The sequence below is a fragment of the Saccopteryx leptura genome, chromosome 1, assembly GCF_036850995.1.
Source record: "Saccopteryx leptura isolate mSacLep1 chromosome 1, mSacLep1_pri_phased_curated, whole genome shotgun sequence".
Taxonomy (NCBI): domain Eukaryota; kingdom Metazoa; phylum Chordata; class Mammalia; order Chiroptera; family Emballonuridae; genus Saccopteryx; species Saccopteryx leptura.
Window position 1 is genome coordinate 317,369,135 of NC_089503.1, and position 16,319 is coordinate 317,385,453.

The 16,319-nt window shown below is 54.9% G+C and overlaps 1 protein-coding gene across 4 annotated transcripts; it reads left to right on the top strand.

Annotated features, from left to right (window-relative positions):
* Positions 1-205: 205 nt before the first annotated feature.
* Positions 206-16,178, top strand: TRMU (tRNA mitochondrial 2-thiouridylase). 4 transcript variants are annotated; one of them, XM_066358705.1, is made up of 11 exons: positions 206-332; positions 2,652-2,817; positions 4,199-4,305; positions 6,572-6,694; positions 10,107-10,279; positions 11,718-11,771; positions 11,863-11,929; positions 13,141-13,241; positions 14,783-14,927; positions 15,218-15,300; positions 15,776-16,178. In XM_066358705.1, the coding sequence occupies exons 1-11, from the start codon at positions 251-253 to the stop codon at positions 15,929-15,931; spliced, it is 1,257 nt and encodes a 418-aa protein (XP_066214802.1). In that variant the 5' UTR covers positions 206-250; the 3' UTR covers positions 15,932-16,178. The 4 variants fall into 4 exon arrangements, with proteins under 4 accessions (XP_066214802.1, XP_066214805.1, XP_066214803.1 ...); XM_066358706.1 differs by lacking the exon at positions 206-332 and adding an exon at positions 1,019-1,066 and having other exon boundaries at positions 2,630-2,817; XM_066358708.1 differs by lacking the exon at positions 15,218-15,300.
* The last annotated feature ends 141 nt before the right edge of the window (positions 16,179-16,319 follow it).

The following is a 16,319-nucleotide window of genomic DNA, read 5'->3' on the forward strand; positions in this document are numbered from 1 at the left end:
GGGAACAACACATCCCGTCCTCGTGTGGCTCACTCACAGGACCTAACCCCCCTAACCCCCAAGTCAGTACTGTCAGCAGTGCCCAAAAGCGGGAAGTGGGCTTGGCCGAAGGACGGAACGACTGGCGGAACGCGACATGCCAACCACACGTTTCCGCCCGCGCCCGGTCCCCAGCGCGCCGCGGCGAGGGCGGGACTTCCGGCAGGGCGCGGAAGCGGCAGCAGCATTTGGCGAAGTTGGTGTCGCGCGGATGCTGGCGGCGCGGCACGTCGTGTGCGCCCTGTCCGGCGGTGTGGACAGTGCGGTGGCCGCGCTGTTGCTAAGACGCAGAGGTGAGGCGACGCCGCCTCAGGAATCCCCGTCCGCCTGGGGTGGGGAGCAAGGCCGCCGCGGCCCCCACTACCCACAGCAAGTTAGGCCGCCACCCTGGGACCCACGCCGCGGGCTGTGACTCTCTGACCTTGGGGTCGTGCGCGCGCGCGTGTCCCCCTGGATCCCGGAATACCTCACGCAGCCGAGCGAGGAGCCTTCCTCCGCGGGCGCAGTGGCCGCCCGGTACAGGCTTCTTGTCCTTTGGACGGTGTGCGATGGAGCACCCACCGACGGGCCGATTGTTTATTATTAAATGTCGTTTGTGTTCGCCGCCCGGCGGATGACAGCCTTCTGAACAGCAAGCACCAGCGTCGGGGCAGTAGCTAAGGGTCCCTTGCGTCCGCATTCTCCGTGCGGGGGCCGCTCACCGGGGGGAGGTGGTCACCGGGGCGGAGCCTGCGCCATCAGCTGCCCTGGGTGCTAAGCTCTTGGAAGGCAAGGCGAATACAAGGTTCCCGACCTCGGGCAGGTCATCCGTGAAATGAGACAAGGCCGGCTGCACAGGGTTCCTGCAAGGATGGAGTGACATGATGCACATGAAGGGTCTACCCCGGTGTCCAGCCCGTAGTAGGCACTCAGAGAACATTCTCATGAAACAACCATAGCAGTTATGAGACCTATAAGTGCTAAGTGAAATTATAGGCAAACTCAGCATTTAGAAATGCAGAAAGGGAATGAAAGCACCACAGAGATGGTAATGTTTGGGCTTCACTGAGCCAAGAATTGCAGGCCAGAGCTGAGGAAAGTGCTTCTGCTTCTGGCTACAGCTGAACGCAGGCACCAGCATGAGCAGGTTGTGTGTGTGTGTGTGTGTGGGGGGCAAAGTAGAGTGGAAGATGATGGGGTAGAGGACCAGGCTGAGCCCTGTTTATGGAGGGTGTTCTATTAGGGGTTTTAGATTATGTCCAGTAGACAATACAGAGCTCTTGGGGTTTCCTGATAAGGGATATGACATGCTTTGGGAGATGTGGAAGATGGCCACTGGGAGACCAGATACATTATTTTACTCTTCAGGAAGATAAGCTCTTCCCATTCCAGGATCCAAACGGTACAACTTCATTCATATTCCAGCCTTCCTTGGGGAAGCTGATGGCCGCAGCAAAGAAAAAGTGTATCCCTCTCACCTTGGCATTGAGGACTTTTCCAGCCTTGTGGGAGGGGCTTGTCCCATCATGTGCCCCCTGTAAAGTTAAGGATAGGCAAGGCCCTAAGGTCCCATCCTAGAGCGCCTGAGCCTGTGCCCATGTAAGTGTATCATGTCTCCATGAGAAAGATGATCGTGCAGATGAGGCTACTGAAGAGTAGACTTTAAATTGTATGTGGGGTTGTTTATTCATTCTATAAGCAATTGAAACTCATGTTCTGTGCTGGGCACTGCTAGGTGCTGGGGACACGGGGTTGTGTAAGACACAGCCCCTATCCTTTGTAGGGAGCACATGAGCACTGCTAGAACCCCAGATGGAGTCAGATGCTTGGGAAGCAGAGGGGGGAGGGCTTGATTACCTGCTGGGATGAGATGGTCTTGCAAAGGTGGCCTTTCAGTTTTGGCAAAACTTTGTCATCGAATAGCTGTTTCTACTGTATTAAACCTGTTACATTAGATGCTCTGTCTTGAGCCTACTCAAAAGAAACTGATTTCCTATATAGGTAGGTGCCCGTGGGGTTCACTAAGATGGTGTGAGGCTAACATTAGACTTTCCAACGTTGGTTGGGTAGTTTGTCACAAAAAAAAGGGGGGGGAGGAAGTAGATCATAAAATATATAGGTAGTGCAGCCCTATCATAAAACAGCCAAAATTTTCATTGTCTTGATATCTGAGGACTTTAGAATCTAAATCAGTTAGATGGTAATTGGAAATAAGTTTTGAAATGTGTTCACTCTTCTGATAACTAAGAAGTGGTTTTTATTTGCTTCGAAAAATCATGTGGGATTTCTGCTCATCACTCATTAGCACATGTTTGCTCAGCCTTGCTACGTGCCAGGCTCTGTGCCCACATGGGGTGGGGCCATGAAGGGAGGGCAGAATCTTGGAGACACAGGCAGATGATTTGGCCTAAAGTGCTGCAGGAAAGGAGGGGAGGGAGCATCTACATCCTCCAGGGGGCACCTGGGGTTGCATGCACTGGGGTGTGAATCAGCTTTGAAGGCCAAGCGGGGACTGCCAGGTATGGCAGGGCCAGGCACAGCAGAGCCCAGGCATGGGAACTCAGAAACTGCGGCCCTTAACCTAAGACACATTTCCTGTACTCCCCTTCAGCTGTCCTTCCTCCCTTTCCCAGGTTACCAAGTGACAGGGGTGTTTATGAAGAACTGGGATTCGCTGGATGAACATGGAGTTTGCACTGCTGATAGAGACTGTGAAGATGCCTATAGAGTTTGCCAAGTCTTGGACATCCCCTTCCACCAGGTGTCCTATGTAAAGGAGTACTGGAATGACGTGTTCAGGTGAGCGTAGGGCCCCGATGCAGAGGCTCCCCGGTGCGCCATAGTCAGCCAGCCTGGTGGGCAGCCAGAGCTCTTGGACAGCGATGCCAAAGACCTCAGCTGCCCTTGGGGGCTCTGTTGGAGGATAGGCCTGTGTCCCACAGCACCCCTATCTCTTGTTCCTGTTATTACCACCTGTCAGAAGTCTCTTTAATTTCTCCTGCTGCTAAATCAGTATGGGGAGCTAAAGCTGCAGTCTCCCCTGGAAGGTTCCTCTAGCTGACTGTCCATGCCCATGCAGGCCAGTGATTAGTGGGTTCTGAGAGCAAGGGTTAGTCATCCACTCTCCTGAGCCATTTGAAAACAAGAAAACACACACACACACACACACACACCGTTTAAAAATCTAATATAATCCTAATAATTATTAAGCGCTTATTCTATAGGCACTGTGCTACATTTATGAACAAAAAGATGTATAGCCCTGGCCAGTTGGCTCAGTAGAAGAGCATCAACCTAGTGTGTGGATATCCTGGGTTCAAGTCCCGATCAGGGCTCACAGGAGAAGAGACCCTCTGCTTCTCCACCCCTCCACCTCCTCCTCTCTCTCTCTCTTTCTTTTTTCCCTTCCACAGCCATGGCTCAGTTGGTTCAAGTGCATCAGCCCCAGGCACTGAGGATGGCTCTGTGGAGCCTCTGCCTCAGGTGCTAAAAATAGCTAAGTTGCAAGCATGGCCCCAGATAGGCAGAGCATTGGGCCCAGCTGGGGACTGCTGGTGGATCCCAGTTAGGGTGCATGTGGGAGTCTGTCTCTCTATTTCCCTTCCTCTCACTAGGAAATGAAGGGAAAAAAAAAAGATCCTATATACCAGAAATACACCTAATTTTAAACTGCTGAAGCAGTCATCCAAACCCTCCTGAAGTGCATACCCTCAGGAATATTCTTGCTCAGTCTGCCTGCTCCCATGTCCAGCCAGCCTGTGAGGCACAAACCCACCTAGTCAGGGTGCCTCATGCATTGCGAGCACCAGGTGGAGTACTGTATGTGTGTTCACATTTGAAAAGGGATCTGGGTTCCCAGGCTGGGACTGTGGCCTGGCTGGTGGCCGGCCCACACGGAAACCCTGCTCTGACCCACCAAGACCCCTGTGGGAGAAGAGTCAGGGAAGCAGGTGACTGAGCACTCATGCTCCCACACTCCTGTGAGCCTGCTAAGCTATGTCAACAGGTAGGAATGCCTTCTTTCCATCCAGGTGTGCTAGTTAGCATAGGTGCAGGTGGACAAGTACAGCAGGCTTTAAACCAGTGTTGGTAAAGATACTGGACATGGCTTGAATTGGCTCACCTGACGTGCTGCTGAGGATGTGCACAGTCAGAAATGAACGTGTTTTTTTCATTCCAGTGATTTTCTAAGCGAGTATGAGAAAGGAAGGACTCCCAACCCCGACATCATCTGCAACAAGCACATCAAATTCAGCTGTTTTCTTCATTACGCTGTGGATAATCTTGGTAAGTCGGATTATCTTCATTTGGTTTTTAAAAAGGCATAAGATTTTCAGAGTTGGTCAGCAGCCAAAATCTTGTGAACAACTTCATCTTTCAGAAGGAAAGCAATGAGAACGGTAATCTGGTATTTCCCCAAATAAGAACTTTCTGGTGATGCACAAATGGTGGATCATGGTGGAGGGGGGGAGGAGGCCTCTTCACTGTGGGCTGCACCAGCACAAGGGGACAGGCACAGTCCGTTTCAGGAGGCTCCATCTCACAGAGTCCTGAGGGAAGGTGTGTTGGGTCACTGGCCAGGGTTGACAGGGGGCCCCCAGCCCCTGCCTGCAGATTCAGCCTTGCTCAGAGCAGCTGTGTTACAGATGTGGCTATAGCTAGCAGACACGTCAGGGGCCCTAGTCCAGGGCCGGAGAAACTCGGCGGGCAGTGCCTTGACAGGCATCCTTTCTGCTGGTCCTACTGAGACCCCTGCTCTGCTTCCTAAGGTGGATTTCTGTTTTTTCCTGAGAACAGGCCTGGGTCAGTACCTGATTCCAGGTCTTGGGTCTCTATTCTGTTGCTCTGGTTTGGATCCATGTCTTAGTGACCTGTTCTTAGAGCCCTGCTGCCCATGGACAGCTTGCCTGCCGATTGCGTCCCTGAGTGTCTGCTTTCTTGTTCCTGCCTGTCTGTGGGGACCGCTGTTCTTCATGGTGGTCCTTCCCAATGCTGACTTGCTGTGTGACTCTTCTCGGTGCCTTTGCTGTGCCTGAGTGAGCTCCAGGCCCTACTGTCTCCCGCTGTTGGGGTCACCATGGAGAACTCCCCAAGTGGCGGGTGCTGGCCATTAATTTTGTTCTGTCCTATTGCAGCTCAGCCTGCCGTGCCTGCACGTGGCAGTGACCCAGTGGTGTCACAGGATTGTCGGCACCTCCATCCTGTTAGCACTTTGGTGACTGAGACTGGACAAAGTGGGCTTACAGATCTGATGTGGAGGTGATCAGCAGCAGAGAAGACAGAAGTTGGTTCACAGAGTTAGTGAGAAAATGCCCACAAAGCAGGGAGTGGAAACTCTAACAAATTTGAGTGTTGGACCAGCTTCAAAGACATGACACAGAGTACAGATAAGCACTGCCCAGGCTCATCACCGACTGGTGATGTTCCTAGTGCAAGGCTAGGGGGAGATCTGGGCTGTTAGCTGCCCGGAGCTGACCACGTGCCCAAGTCTGCTCCCAGTCTGTCGTTGGAGCCCGCTCAGCCTGAGCTGCCCTGTGGTCACAGAAGGTCTGAGTAAGGGTCTGCTGAGGTCTGCCCTGGCTCGGCCACATCTAGTGGGCCACAGTAGTTCCTGTTTATTCAGGAAAAAGATTGACAGGTACAGGGGGTGTGATTTGAGTTTGATTTGATTATGTCTGGAAATGTGCCACCTGATGAACTGTGGGACTACTCTGGGTCATCATAGCGCTGCTCAGGCATGTGGCAGCAGAGGGCAGATCTGCCGTGTACAGGAGAGAGGCTCCACCCGGGAGGTTCCGGCAGCTGTGCTGGAGGGAGTGCTTGCCTCAGAGAGCACGGGCTCCGGCTCCTGGGCAGAGAGCCCCGGGTGGCCGTCTGCCGGGGAAGCTTTGGAAGGACTCTCTGCAGTGAACATTTCCGAGTTTGGACTTGACGAGAATAGGGCAGCACGGACTGGACACTCACGAGAGCTGGACCTGAAGTCTCAGCTCCTCGCGGGGCCCAGTACCGTCCACCGTGCATGTGGTTGTTCTTTAAGGAAAGAGTCATGGGACTTTGCTTTCTCTGTGAGAAGTCAATCGGGATGCAGTAGTGTGTTCCTAAATGTCCCTTTTCAGGTAGTTCATCTTCAGTGGCTAACTCTTCTGTGTCTTGTTCTACACAGAGCTAGTTGGGTTGGGTCAGTGCTGAGTCTGTTTCACTGCATCTTGCAAGAGAAAAGCCTCTTACAGAACTGTCTGACATTTTCACACAGCAAGGAGGTTATGTGTGTCTGGGAGGTCCTTGTACGTTTTGTGTAACGTGGAAAGAAGAAATTGAACATGCTGGGTGATCGTTCACTGTGATAATAATTGTACAGGGGCGGGCAAAAGCAGGCTCACAGTTCTGGTATGCGAAAGAGTGCATTCTTCCCTCGGGTCCCAGGCTTTGAGGGGGCGGACCCTCCAGGGCAGTCTGTGGCGTCTGGGCTTCTGTGAGCTCCCTTGGCTGGTGCTGGCAGAGGCCAACGAATGCAAGTCGAAAATCCAATCCTTGTGTTTTTAAAACCGCACAGGAGCAGATGCAGTTGCCACAGGTCACTATGCACGGACATCCCTGGAGGATGAGGAAGTTTTTCAGCAGAAGCACATTAAGAGGCCAGAAGGGCTTTTCAGAAATCGATTTGAAGTCAGAAATCGTAAGTGAAAGTGCCCAAGTCAGAGCTTAATTATTTGTGACCGAGCGAACTATTTTGAAGGATGACAGTGGGTCATTGTGTGAGCATACCCGCCAGACCTCTGTGTTCCAGACCAGCTGTTTGTTTTGGTTTTCTCTGAAGCATTGGTTACCAGGGGCCTGGGACTGGGCATCAGAAATCCTGGTTGGGGCCAAGCAAAGCTGGTGGGACACTGAATTGTAATTTACAGCCTAGCTCTAGACACTGTGTGTGATTTGTAGGCTCCCCTAATACTTGAGGAAATATTTGACAATAGTACTTGGGGTGCTACAGGCCCTGCTGCTTACCATCAAGTTCTCACGGGCTTGAGACCGGGTGCATGTTAGTGTGGCCTGGCCCTCTCAGCACAGCCCGATGGCTGGGCCTGGAACTGTGTCTGCTGATCAGTTCATCAGTGTTAAAGGGGCAGTTTCACTTTCCTAGACAGACATAAATGCCAAACCACAGGCTGGGGGGCTTCTGGCTTGTTTTGCTGCACTTTTTTTCCCCTGAGATTCTATTCTGACTTGCAGTGTGACCTGAGAAAGTCTCCATCTTCTCTGAGCCTCTCAATCTGCTGAACTTTGTGGGCCGAGGAGAACTCGCATCATGTTTAAGCGAAAGACAGATGGGCTCAGAGCCATGTTTCTGCGAGGAACTTCTGGTGTTGTAGGGTCATGGAGGGGTTAGCACGTCGCCATGTGGCCAGCTTGCCCTGCAGCGCCCACTTCCTGCCCTGGGGCTTTACATACACATGCTTCTCTTCCTCCTCTGAGCAACGTCAGGAGTGGGCCATCGTCCCACTTCACAGATGAGGAAACTGAGGCTTGGAGGAAGTCAGTTGACCTGGGTGCCTCTGGTGGGAGAGCTGAATCCAGCCCATCAGTCCAGCCCCATAATCTGTGCTGTCTGCTATGCCAGAAAAGCCTGCTGAGTTCTGTCCTCTCTGTCACCACCCCAGTTTGCAGGCTGTAGCCGTCACACGGGCACGCACTTTGTCATGGGAGTCCTGAGTGACGGCAGTTGCTTGGCTACCCTTTCTTTCCCTCCCTTGCTCACATCAGAGGGTGCATGCTGCTGCCCGCAGGGCCCCAGGCCTGCAAGGGCTGTGTTTGCCTGTAGGGCCTCTGCGGTCCTGGCATGGAGCGAGGCCAGGCCCCAGGTCCTCTCCAGGTGCTGCCTTCCACATCCTGGGCACCACCCACCCAGGAAACCTCCACGTCAGGAGCCTGTGGAGCTGAGGGATTTGTTCCCATACTGAGGAGACATGCCTGGTCACCTCCTAGGAAACGCTTTGTCCCACAGAGCCATCTGGACCTGCTCGCTAGGCTGCGGGCCTTTCTGCCTATAGCACGCAACTTTGGCTGAGTTAGTTTTATGTGGTTGTTTTAATAACACTACAGTGTCTTTGCAGTGTGTCTTAGGTACACTAAAGCTTTTTATTCTATTGTAACTTAGGTGCCCTGGAGAGCTGAGTAGGGCTGCATGGCCTGGGCCCTTGGGGACAGTGCACAGGGGGTGGCAGAGAGCTCGGCCCCTGGGTTAGCTGGCCCCAGCGTGGACTCCTGGGTTGTGGACTGGGACCTGGAAGATCGCCTTACCTGCACAGGTGGCAGGGGCGCCGTGACACCTGAGGAGCAAAGTGTGGGAGCAGCGCTCCTGGCACAGGCAGGCCTCACTGAGTGCTACTTCCTTTCCGCGGCTTAGGGTCACCAGCTTTCTTCTTCATTCTTCTTTCTAAAATTTTTACTGGTTTTAGCGAGAGAGGAAGGAAGAAAGAGAGATACAGAGAAAGGGACACAAACATCCACCTGTTCCTGTTCCTGTGTGTGCCCTGACCAGGGATTAAACCAGCAACCTCTGCATTTGGGATGATGCTCTTACTAAATCAAGCCATCTGGCAAGGGCAGCTTTTCTTCTTAAAAGTAATAAATTTTGAGTTTTTTCTTTATATTTAAGTGAGAGGAGGGGAGACAGAGAGATTCCCGCATGTACCCCTACTGGGATCTACCAGGCAACCCCTATCTGGGTCGGATGCTTCAGTCAACTGAGCCATCCTCTTTGCCTGGGGCTGATGCTTGAACCAGTCGAGCCACTAACTGCAGGAGAGGAAGAGAGAGATAAGTGGGAGAGAGAGGGGAGAGAAGCAGATGGTCACTTCTCCTGTGTGCCCTGACCAGGGATCAAACCTGGGATGTCCACACGCTGGGCCAATCAATGCTCTTTCCACTGAGCAAACCAGCCAGCGCCAGTTTGTTTTAAAATAACTCGGAACTACAAGAAAATATAACTTGCTGTCAGTGTTCTAAGGCTTTTAGACGCATTGTTTGACTGAATTGAATTTAGAAACAACATTTGGCAAATGATTCTGCCTGATGACTGGCTGACTGAACTCTGTTTCCCATTTTTCAGCTAGTTTTGCTCTTATGCATAAAAAGTCACGGACTAGATGTTCAGGTGACTGGGCTCAGTTCTCAGCTCTGCTGCTCTCTGTCTGCACCACTGGGCTGCTCACTTGGTTAGCTGAACTTCAGTTTCCTTGTCTGTAAAATGGGGACCATTCTACCCACACAGCTAACATGAGAATCAGATACAGGGTCACTGGTGGAAAACATTAACTGCACAGAGAACATGTCACATGCATGTCATGTGTTGAGCCATTTAGCGTAGGTATGAGAAATGGTGAAAGAAGACACAATACTGATGGTATGTTCAGTTATTCCATTGGCCATCACGGAAGTTCTGTCACCTGCCAGGCAGGACCCGTCTGGCCCAGAGGGGGAGCCACGCCCTCTTCTCTGAACCAATGTCAGGGGGCCAGGTAAGTCACACCTATGCACTGTTGCTTAAAGTGAGCCACGTCCTTCATCATAAAATAGAGATGATTAGGGAAACTGTAGAGGAGCATCAGACCAAGAAAGAGGGAGCATTAAAGGTAGAGTGCTGCTGGGGACGGTCTTTCCCGGCACCCACGGCAAGAGCCCCGGAACAGCAGGGGCCTTGGCGCACCTGTGACTGTCCAGAGAGCACTCCAGTGAGGTCTCTAAGTTGTTGGCTTGTCCAGTTTTCCTACATTGGCTGAATTTATTTAAAATTTTATTTTCCATGGGATGTTTCATCTTTGAAAATACTACCATCTAAAGTATGAACTGGAATAAATTTCTCTATCATGTAAAATCTACCATCCTGTATTTCTTTAATAGTTGCTAAATCAGGAGTGAGACTTCTACTTGCACTAACCGTGGCGGTTCTCTTTTCCAGCCGTCTGCTGCTGAGTGTGAGCTCTGTTTCTCCAGTCCAGGGCCGCCTGCCTCAGTCAGCGTAAGGACATTATTAAGACCAAAGCGTGATTGATTATATTCTTGCAACATCTTTTGTTCTTTACTCTTGGCAGCGGTAAAGCTCCTCCAAGCAGCTGACAGCTTTAAAGACCAGACCTTCTTTCTCAGCCAGGTTTCCCAGGAGGCCCTGAGGAGAACCCTCTTCCCTCTGGGGGGATTAACGAAAGATTTTGTAAAGAAAATAGCTGCTGAGAATAGACTTCATCATGTGCTTCAGAAAAAGGAGGTAGGACTGGGGGATCCGCTCTGTCCGCAGAGCCTCGGCACAGGGTGCCACAGGGCCTCGGGAAAAGCGCAGATGCGAATGCTCCCTCCTGCCCTGCTTGGCCCTCTGTACAGCCCCTGCTCAGCTCCCTTCCCGGTGCCCTGTGTGGGCAGCTCTCCCAGTGGCCTTGGAGCTTCCTGGTGCTCTTGGCCCAGCTGCTGGGGCAGGGTGCCCCCAGGACAGCATGGGGCTGTCAGGATGGGCACTGAGAGCCAGCGAGGGGAGCTGCTACCCTGCACACAGACCCGCTGGGTTCAGCCCTCATCCAGCATGTGCTTATCAAGTGCCTGCTGGGAGCTGGTTGCTGTGCCGCTGGCCTCGGGGTGCAGCGAGCCGCACACGGACTGGGCCTGCCTCTGCAGAGGGCATGGTCCAAGTGGGCGACACGCTGTGACCTGAGAGAAGCCCGTGAGAGGAAACAGCGGTGGGCTCCAATGTGGACTTTGGGGTAGACACACCAAGAAAGGCCTCTGAGCAAATAACATGTGCCTAAGGCCCAGCAGAAGAGGAGGCTTTAGTGTCATGTGGATAGCTGAGGCAGACGTCTAGAATGTGTGGCGAGCATGTGTGAGGCCCTGAGGCCAGGAAACCTGGTGCGCTGGTGGGCTAGGGAGAGCCAGCGTGCAGGGCTTGGAGCTCAGGGTGGGATGGGCCAGGCTGGCTCAGCCGGCCCCGTGTGGTCAGTCAGCTCTGGCCGTTTCGGGCTGAGGTAGCTTTAGCTAGAGTTGCCACTCATCTCTGTTTCTGAGGACTCCCCGGCTGTGCCCTTTGTTAGCCAGTCATTGTTCTCTCTATCCAGTCCCCCACCCATCTCTCTACCTGTTCAGTTTCCAAGGATGACTCTGGTAGAAGCCGAGGGAGCCACCTCCTAGGACCCACTTCTAGTGACACAAACCAAAGGATGAGTGACAAAGCTGTGTGCTGAGAGGCGCTGAGGAGAGCTTGTTCTGGCCCAGTGTTCTCATGCTGGACCATGTCACCATGAGGACGGCCTCTCCCTGGACTCCCATGGGAGGTCCAGCTGCTGGCCCGGCTGTTCTACCTCCCTTCCCTGCTGGGGTCCCTGCCCCTGGAGACTCGGGGGCAGGGGCCTGAAGGCTTGAGTAGCTTTAGTGTTTTCCCTTCAGCTAGGCTGTCAGTGACGCAGGGCCGGCTCTGCTGGGTGGGGAGTGGTGTGCTTGCTTAGCTGGCGAGGTCCAGCACTGGAGACCGGCAGCCTGAGCGGCTGTGCTCTGTAAGCCCCTTCCGTTCTGTCTGGACTGCACTGTGTCTGAGTGTGGGGGGGAGCCAGCCCTGGGCCAGAGGGGTGCGGCTCCATGCAGGGGGAGGTGGCGGAGGCCCGTTCAAGGTGACCCTCCTCCCTGCCCTTCATCTCATGGTCGGCCTTCCTTCATTTCAGAGCATGGGCATCTGTTTCGTTGGTAAAAGGAACTTTGAGAAGTTCATCCTCCAGGTGAGTGTTCTCTGATGTGAAGGGATGGAGCCATGCTCTCCCTGGGCCTGGGCCTGGGCCCGGCACTAACGCAGCAGAATCTGTTTTCCAGTATTTACAGCCGCAGCCTGGCAAATTCATTTCCATAGAAGACAACAAAGTTCTGGGGACACACAAAGGTGAGACCAGCCTCTGGCTGCTTTCGTTGTAAACTTCTGGAGCCGGAGGATGTGGCAGCTCTGGGAAGCATGCCGCCATCCATGTCAGCCGAGAGTCAGAGCCGACTGTAGGAGGTGTGGACAGCGAGGGCCACGGCAGCAGCTGTGATGTGGGAGTTTTGCCTCTCAAAACATGGCCATCTTTTCAGCGCTGCAGCTAATAAAGAAAGATGCCCTCTGATTCAAAGACTTCAATTTCTGAGTTACGGTAAAGTCCCTCTAAGCAGGATTGTGTGCCCTGTGTAGAGAACGCTAGACTACAGGGAGGAGGGCGCATCGTTCTGTCACAGTGTGAAGGGAGGCGTCGGGTGTGTGGTGTGCGGCGGTGCTGCTTGCTCACTGGCAGACGTGGGGCGGGGCACCGTGAGTGCACTGAACTAGCGTAGGAGGACAGGGACGGGGTGAGGCAGGTGCAGAGGTTCATGGCCCAGTGGGAGGACGGAGCCTGGGTTGGTGAGTGGTGGGGCTGTGTCCTTGGGGCCTGATGACCAGATTAGCCTTGACCTACGTGCGTCTGACTGGCTGGAAGGACCGGGGCTGCTGCTCAGACGTGGAGTCTCACAAATGGATTGTTCTTTGGCAATCCCCAGCCTTGGTTTGGGCAGGCTGCTGCCCCTGGGGAGCAGGACGTAGGTGTCACAGCTCCTGGAGAGCCAAGCGTCTCTGAAACAGGAGGAGGTGACAGCCTTGCTGGGGACAGAGCTGCCGGTGCTTCAGCCCATCGCGGCTCTGAGGCTGCTGGAGTGGCGCCCATGGTTCCCGCAGTCATCTGCTGGCACACCTGGTTCCTGGTGGGGGGACTAGCCATCTGGTCTTGTGACGTTTGTGGTGGGGGGGGTGCACAGAAATTGGGGCAGCCCTGATGTACATGGGTGGGGGGCACTCCTCTGAAACCTGCAGCTGCATCGGGAGCTCAGCAAGAAGGGGCTCACGGCTTCCAGCAGGGCACTCAGCCCACCTTCTGAGTGGCCCCTGCTCCTGCTGCGTCAGGTGATCCCACAGTTGCTCCTTGTGGGCCATGCAATGTGCAAGGTACCCAGGCCCAGATGAAGGATGGACACAGGTAGCTGGAGGGCCCTAGCCTCTCCGAGTGCCCCACTCGGTCCGCCATCACTGGGGTGTGGTATTTGAGATGGGACTTGTACCCACCTCACTGAGAACTGTTTCCATAGGTTGGTTCCTGTACACGTTAGGCCAGAGAGCCAAGATAGGCGGCTTGCGCGAGCCCTGGTATGTGGTGGAGAAGGACGGCACCAAGGGTGACGTGTTTGTGGTGAGTGGGTTGTCTGTAGATGGGTGACGAGGTCCATGTGGCAAAGCCATAGTGTGATGAGACCACACAGGGCTGCGCGGTCGTCCTGCGAGCACATTGTGGACAATGTCCTGGCCTCTCCTGCGCCCTCCTGGGACTGGCCTAGTTGCCAAAAGGTTTGTTTAAAGTACCTAGTAGCTCTTACCATATGCTGGTCACTCTGTTATTCGTCACATTCACCGTGTAAATAGATGCTGTTGCTCTTAGTTTACGAGAGGACGAGACTCAGAGATGAGTTAGTGCAAAGGTCCTATGGAGAGGAGGTAGCTTCAGCATCTAGGATAGCCAGGCATATCAATCGCAACAGTCACCGCTGCATGGGGCAGTGAGCACAGGGCTGGGCCAAGGACATAGACTGCAGCCAGTCACTGCTGGACGGGGCAGTGGACGGCAGGGCTGGGCCAGGGACATAGACTGTAGCCAGTCACCGCTGCACGGGGCAGTGGACAGCAGGGCTGGGCCAGGGACATAGACTGCAGCCAGTCACCCCTGCACGGGGCAGTGGACAGCAGGGCTGGGCCAGTCTGTCAGCCACAGCCAGGCCCTGAGCCACTGTGCCCTTCCCCCGCCTTGAAGCTGGGCTTCACAAAGGGGACAAGTTTGATTTCCACACACACCTGGGACATTTGGCAATGTCTGAGGACATTTTTTATTGTCATAACATGGGGGGAAGTGGGAATAGGTGCTACTGGTGTCTAGTGGGTGGAGGGCAGGGAGCCCGTGCCCCATAACAGCTGATTGAACCCCAAATCTCAGTGGTGCCAAGGTTCAGGAGCCCTGGACCCTTCCCTGGGCTCTGGGGCTGGAAGACTGGTGTCAGCTTATGCTCTGTCAGAGGCTGGGGGACTTAGGCACAGGCCGGGGGACCAGCAGCCCTAGCCTGCCGGTTCTGGGACATCCCCTTCCAAGAAGAGCTGTGGGTGTAAAAACCTAGACAGTCATTCCTGTCACGTGTGAATTAAAGTGGTTTTATTGTAAAATTCAGAAGGGCACAGGATGAACACAAAGGTCACTGACATTTGTTCCTGTGTGGGTCTCCCTGCCTACTTAGTGCCCTAGGTCATGCCTCAGGGGGAGACTTGCTAGATACTAGGAAGCCTGGGGGTGTTGGAGGGTCAGGAATAGGTCCTCAGAAGCAGACCACCTCAGCCGCCATCATGTCTCCCCAGACACGAGGGTTGGGATCCCTGCAGTGGCCTCTGTGAGGCGGGGCAAGTCCAAGGCCCTGGCACTGGCCCCAGGCAGGTGGTGGTGAGGCCTAGTGAGGCTTGAACTTGGAAGAGTGCCAAGGTCATGGGTTCCCCTCACAGGCCCCTCCACTTGCTAAGTGTGATTGTGGCGTGTGCTTTAGATTCCCCTCTGAGGAGCAGGGATGAGAAGGCTCCTGGATCGTGAATTTCCAAATCAGACACTAGTTATCAGTGCGTGTTTGCTGTTAGGGTTGTGCAAAGCTGCTCTGCTGTGGGTTCCAGCCATCACGACATTCACATTTCACTCTGCAGGCACCCCAGACGGACCACCCGGCTCTGTACAGGGACCTGCTGCGGACCAACCGCGTGCACTGGATCGCGGAGGAGCCGCCCTCCGCTCTGGTCCGGGACAAGATGATGGAGTGCCACTTCCGGTTCCGCCACCAGATGGCGCTAGGTGACCGAGTGGGTGGGATTCACCCGGAGAGGCCTGATTTAGAATGGCCTCAGTTAAGGGTTAGACCTGGGGTAGCAGAGACCCCATTGCTTGGGTTATATAACACTTTCAAACCCCCTTTCCCTTGTGGGAGACAGGTCTGGGAGGCCAGGGCTTCACCTCAGCCTTCTTGTTCCGGAATGCAGGGAGGGTCCTGGGAAGTTAGTGCTGTGCTGAGGGTCCAGGTGGTAGCCCGGGGCAGACTATACAGGCCAGGCCAGTGCCCCTTCAAGGCCCTCTCTTCCACCCAGTGCCCTGCGTGCTGACCCTCAACCAAGATGGCACCGTGTGGGTGACGGCTGTGAAGGCTGTGCGGGCCCTCACCCCAGGACAGGTGAGTGGGCACCCAGCCGGCACTGTGCTCCAGAGGGAGGTGAGGACGCCCATCTGGAAGGCCATGTGTGGTCAGGCCCGGCCTGGCCCGGCCCTGGAGTGGAGACAGGCTCTAGCATGAGCTTAGCTGCCCTAGGCGGCACCTGTGCAGGTGAGCAGGCTGGTGGCCAACGGGCTTCCTGCTGGAAGGATGACGTCACACTTCCCACCAGAGCACCTGATCACAGGCCAAGGGCAGAGGGGGTGTGGGTGCTCAGGTCACAGTGCCAGTGAAGGTGGGGGGGTCAGGGGGAGCCATGGCTGGCCCTTCCTGAGCCCTGGGCCCGGGGGCAGGGACAGTTCAGGGAGAGGCAGGGCATTGTCCTTCCCCCTCTCCCCAGCCCCAGACCGGCAGCTTGAGGCCCAGGCTCCGGCTGCCCTGAGGGCACCCCTGATGCCAGGTCCCACGGGGTGACAAGGGCCTCTCTCCTCTCCAGTTCGCAGTGTTCTACAAAGGGGAGGAATGCCTGGGCAGTGGGAAGATCCTGCGCTTGGGGCCATCTGCCTACACACTCCAGAAGGGCAGGAGCAAGTCTAGAGTGGCTACTGAGGGCTCGGGCGGCGACGGCCCAGGCTCGGCTCCCGTTCCCTGAGCGCCCAGAAGCAGCCATGGTGGGGTGAAGCCGGGGCAGGGCAACCAGGGGCTTGGCTGCTGCTGGAACCACGGGGAGCCGGGCGGATCTGCTTCCCCTAGAAGGGGCCAGAAAGACTTGCTGACCAGCGGGTCTGCCCCAGGTGCCCCTTTTTCACATCCCAGGGAAGGTTTCCTCCCGGGAACACAGGGAGGGGGCCTGTGGAGGGGGCTGCAGGAACAGTGCTGAATAAAAGTTCTGTCCACCACACAGGTTCTGACAGCAGCTTCTATGGGTCAGCACAGAAGGGAGGGGCAGGGAGGCCAGGACCTCACGTGGGACTTGCCTCAGGTCAGCCAGGAAGACCACCATAAGCCTGGGGTAAGGGGTGTGTGGGGTGTTGGGCCCC